This window comes from Lactuca virosa, chromosome 1 (genome assembly GCF_052849685.1).
Source record: "Lactuca virosa cultivar CGN04683 chromosome 1, Lactuca_virosa_CGN04683_v6, whole genome shotgun sequence".
Taxonomy (NCBI): domain Eukaryota; kingdom Viridiplantae; phylum Streptophyta; class Magnoliopsida; order Asterales; family Asteraceae; genus Lactuca; species Lactuca virosa.
In genome coordinates, this window is record NC_136426.1 from 34,228,801 (window position 1) to 34,232,008 (window position 3,208).

Here is a 3,208-nt window from a genome sequence, read left to right on the forward strand (position 1 = left end):
TATATATATATATATATATATATATATATATATATATTTCTTAATATTATTTCTAGCTATTTTTGGTTATGAGGGTAGCCGAAAAATGACTTTGTTTTTATTTCACAAAGTTATACCAATTTAGTTATGACCATAGACACCTAATCCAACAAGAAGTTCCTATCCTTAGTGTAAACTAATGAACAAAATAATGTTGAGATTTCATTATTGAATCATAAAAGAGAGTACACTACAAAAGAAAAAGAAAGATTTAACCTAGGAAAAACTAAAAAGATTAAACCTAGCTATAAGGCTAATAGGTCAAACATGGCCCAAAAAAAAAACGCTTAGTAAATTATGCTAACACTTAAGACATCTTACGTCTAGTTCCAGAGTTGTAGCAAAGAGAGGAAAAGAAGAGAAAAGAAAGTAAGGCGGGAAAAGAAGAAAAAGGGAAAAAAATTGTCATTTGTGTTCCCGATTTTGAGAGAAGTGAAAAGAAAATTAAACATTTTGTTTTTTTCTTCAAATCCTTCTAAATCGGAAGGAAAGTGACCCTTCTATTTTCTTCAACTTCTGTTCAATTATTTTCTTTAATAAAATTCAGGAATACCAATTTCTTTTATTTTTTCTCACTTTCACCAATTTCCTTTATTTTCTCCTGTTAAGTTGAACTCGGAAACAAGATGTTAGGTTTTGGTTTGTAGACACCAAACGACTGAACTTTGAAACAATAAAAGATAATTTACAAAAAAAAAAAAGATAATTTCTATCAAAATTTCTAAAGATATGACTAAACCTGCAAAGAGTGTCAACTATAGGGACGAAAAGAGTAATTTACTTAAAACAAAACAAATCACTTTGCACTATAGTCAACGGCCATTGAAGGTCCCTATTTGCAGGTCACGAGCAAACATCTCTTTCACGCACAACCAAAACAATGAGTCTGTTCTTGCTTCTTCTTCTTCCTCTGTTCTTCATTTCATTTAGTATCCTCTACAAATTCATATGGATCCCACTTCAGATCCAACGCCACTTCCGTCAACAAGGCATCAGAGGTCCCAATTACCGCCCACTTTTCGGTAACTCCGCCGACATCCGACGGAGGATGATCGCCAAGGCAGAATCATCACGGCCAGTTTCTTTCAATCATGACGGAGTTGTTCAGAGGGTGATGCCACACTACCACAATTGGTCGAAGGTTTATGGCGATACGTTCCTATATTGGTTCGGGTCAACGGCCCGGCTGGCCTTATCCGACCCGGATATGATCAAGGAGATACTGGTGAACAAAAGCGGGTCGTTTGGGAAGATCCGGTTCAACCCGGTTTCCAAAGCTTTGTTTGGGGAGGGACTTGTGGGGTTGGAAGGTGAAAAGTGGATTGTTCATAGAAGGATCACAGGCCACGCCTTTAACATGGAGAGAGTTAAGGTACTTTTTAATCACCTTTTATATTTTCTGATGTTGATGTATATATTTTGATATCTAAAATGTAACTCAATCTTTACTTGTATAATTTAACTTGTAACTAAATCTTTACATGCAAAGGCATCCTATAAACTAATGGGCCTACTTTTGTTTCAATTGGGCTAAATATAGGAATGGATACCCGAAATTGTGGATAGCACTCAAAATATGATGAACAAATGGGATGCAAAAATTGGCGGAAGAAACGACACCGAATTGAAATTCGACGTGCACAAGGAATTTCATGATCTCTCTGCAGACATTATATCACGCACGGCTTTTGGAAGCAATTTTAAAGAAGGAAAACGAATATTTGAGTTGCAAGAGCAACAAGTTGCATTAGTATTACAAGCCTTGCGAAATGTCTATATCCCGGGTTTTAAGTAAATTTCTAAGAATATATTTTCACGTGTAATTTGTCATATTGTTATTTCATAGAGATGTATTGTTAATTACAAACAATTTGGTGTAGGTATATACCGACAAAAAATAACAGGAAAAGGTGGAAGCTTGATGAAGAAACAACGAAATTAATAAGGAAATTGATCGAGAAAAACAAAAATAAACTAGAAGATAGTGGAACACTCCTTGAATCGTTGATGTCTCCATACAAGAAAGAGGATGTACTTAATCTAGAGGAGATTGTGGATGAATGCAAGACATTTTACTTTGCAGGAAAGGAAACAACGGCTAATCTTTTAACATGGACATTTCTTCTTCTTGGATTACATCAAGAATGGCAAAACAAGGCTCGAGAAGAAGTTGTTCGCGTTTGTGGTCACAATGCGTTTCCCAATGCAGAGAATTTGACAGACTTAAAGATTGTAAGTTTATAGTACTGTTTCTTTTACTTAATGAACTTAAAAATGACACGAGTCACATGACTTAATTCGTAAGCTATGACTTAATTACTTGTACATTTTGAATATTGGGCTTCATGTTTGTTTGTGTGGAACAGATTAACATGATATTGAATGAGACACTTAGACTCTACCCTCCGGCAGTAATGATGATGAGACAAGCATTGGAAAATGTGAAGTTAAAGGGTAGAATTGACATTCCGGCTGGAACGCAACTTTTTATAGCCATGACCGGAGTTCATCATGATGCAAGAATATGGGGAGAAGATGCGAATGAATTCAATCCAATGAGGTTTGTGGATCCTAGGAACCATTTAGCTTCGTTTTTCCCATTTGGTTTGGGTCCTAGAGTTTGTGTTGGACAAAATCTAGCAATGATAGAGGCGAAAATTGTTGTGGCTATGATTGTTCGAGAATACTCGTTTGGGGTTTCACCTACATATGTTCATGCTCCAATGCAATCCTTAACTTTGCAACCCCAGTATGGTGCTCAAATAATATTTACTAGGAGAAAATTAAGTAGTTTGTCCAACGGAAACTTATAAATCGGTATATTTGGATATCTTTGTTTGTTCCGTTTTAATGTTTAATGAAAAGTTTTCACATGTATAACTTCAAATTTCTTTGATCCATTTCAAGAAGAGTTTTCTGTTGATTTTTCTTTGCCTCTTTTGCTAATTTTATTTAGGTGACTCATATTTCCTCTCTCAAGTAAGCAACATCGTGTACTATTTAACATAGTGTTTCCAAGTCCCAGTTAAGGAAAGAATGAAAAAAAAGAGAGAGAAAAAAGTATTGTTCCTCGTTATTTTATGGAAGGGGGTGGAAAAGAGACAAATGAGAATTATTAAAGATAATTCTCTACAATTACAATTAGATTTGATTTAAGTTTTAAATCTCT

The 3,208-nt window shown here is 34.9% G+C and overlaps 1 protein-coding gene across 1 annotated transcript; it reads left to right on the forward strand.

The window, feature by feature from the left end:
- Window positions 1–861: 861 nt before the first annotated feature.
- CYP721A1 (cytochrome P450, family 721, subfamily A, polypeptide 1) lies at window positions 862–2,962 on the forward strand. Its single transcript, XM_079086886.1, has 4 exons — window positions 862–1,411; window positions 1,580–1,830; window positions 1,920–2,271; window positions 2,406–2,962. Exons 1-4 carry the CDS (start codon window positions 920–922, stop codon window positions 2,850–2,852), a joined length of 1,542 nt encoding a protein of 513 aa, XP_078943012.1. The 5' UTR covers window positions 862–919; the 3' UTR covers window positions 2,853–2,962.
- Window positions 2,963–3,208: the final 246 nt, after the last annotated feature.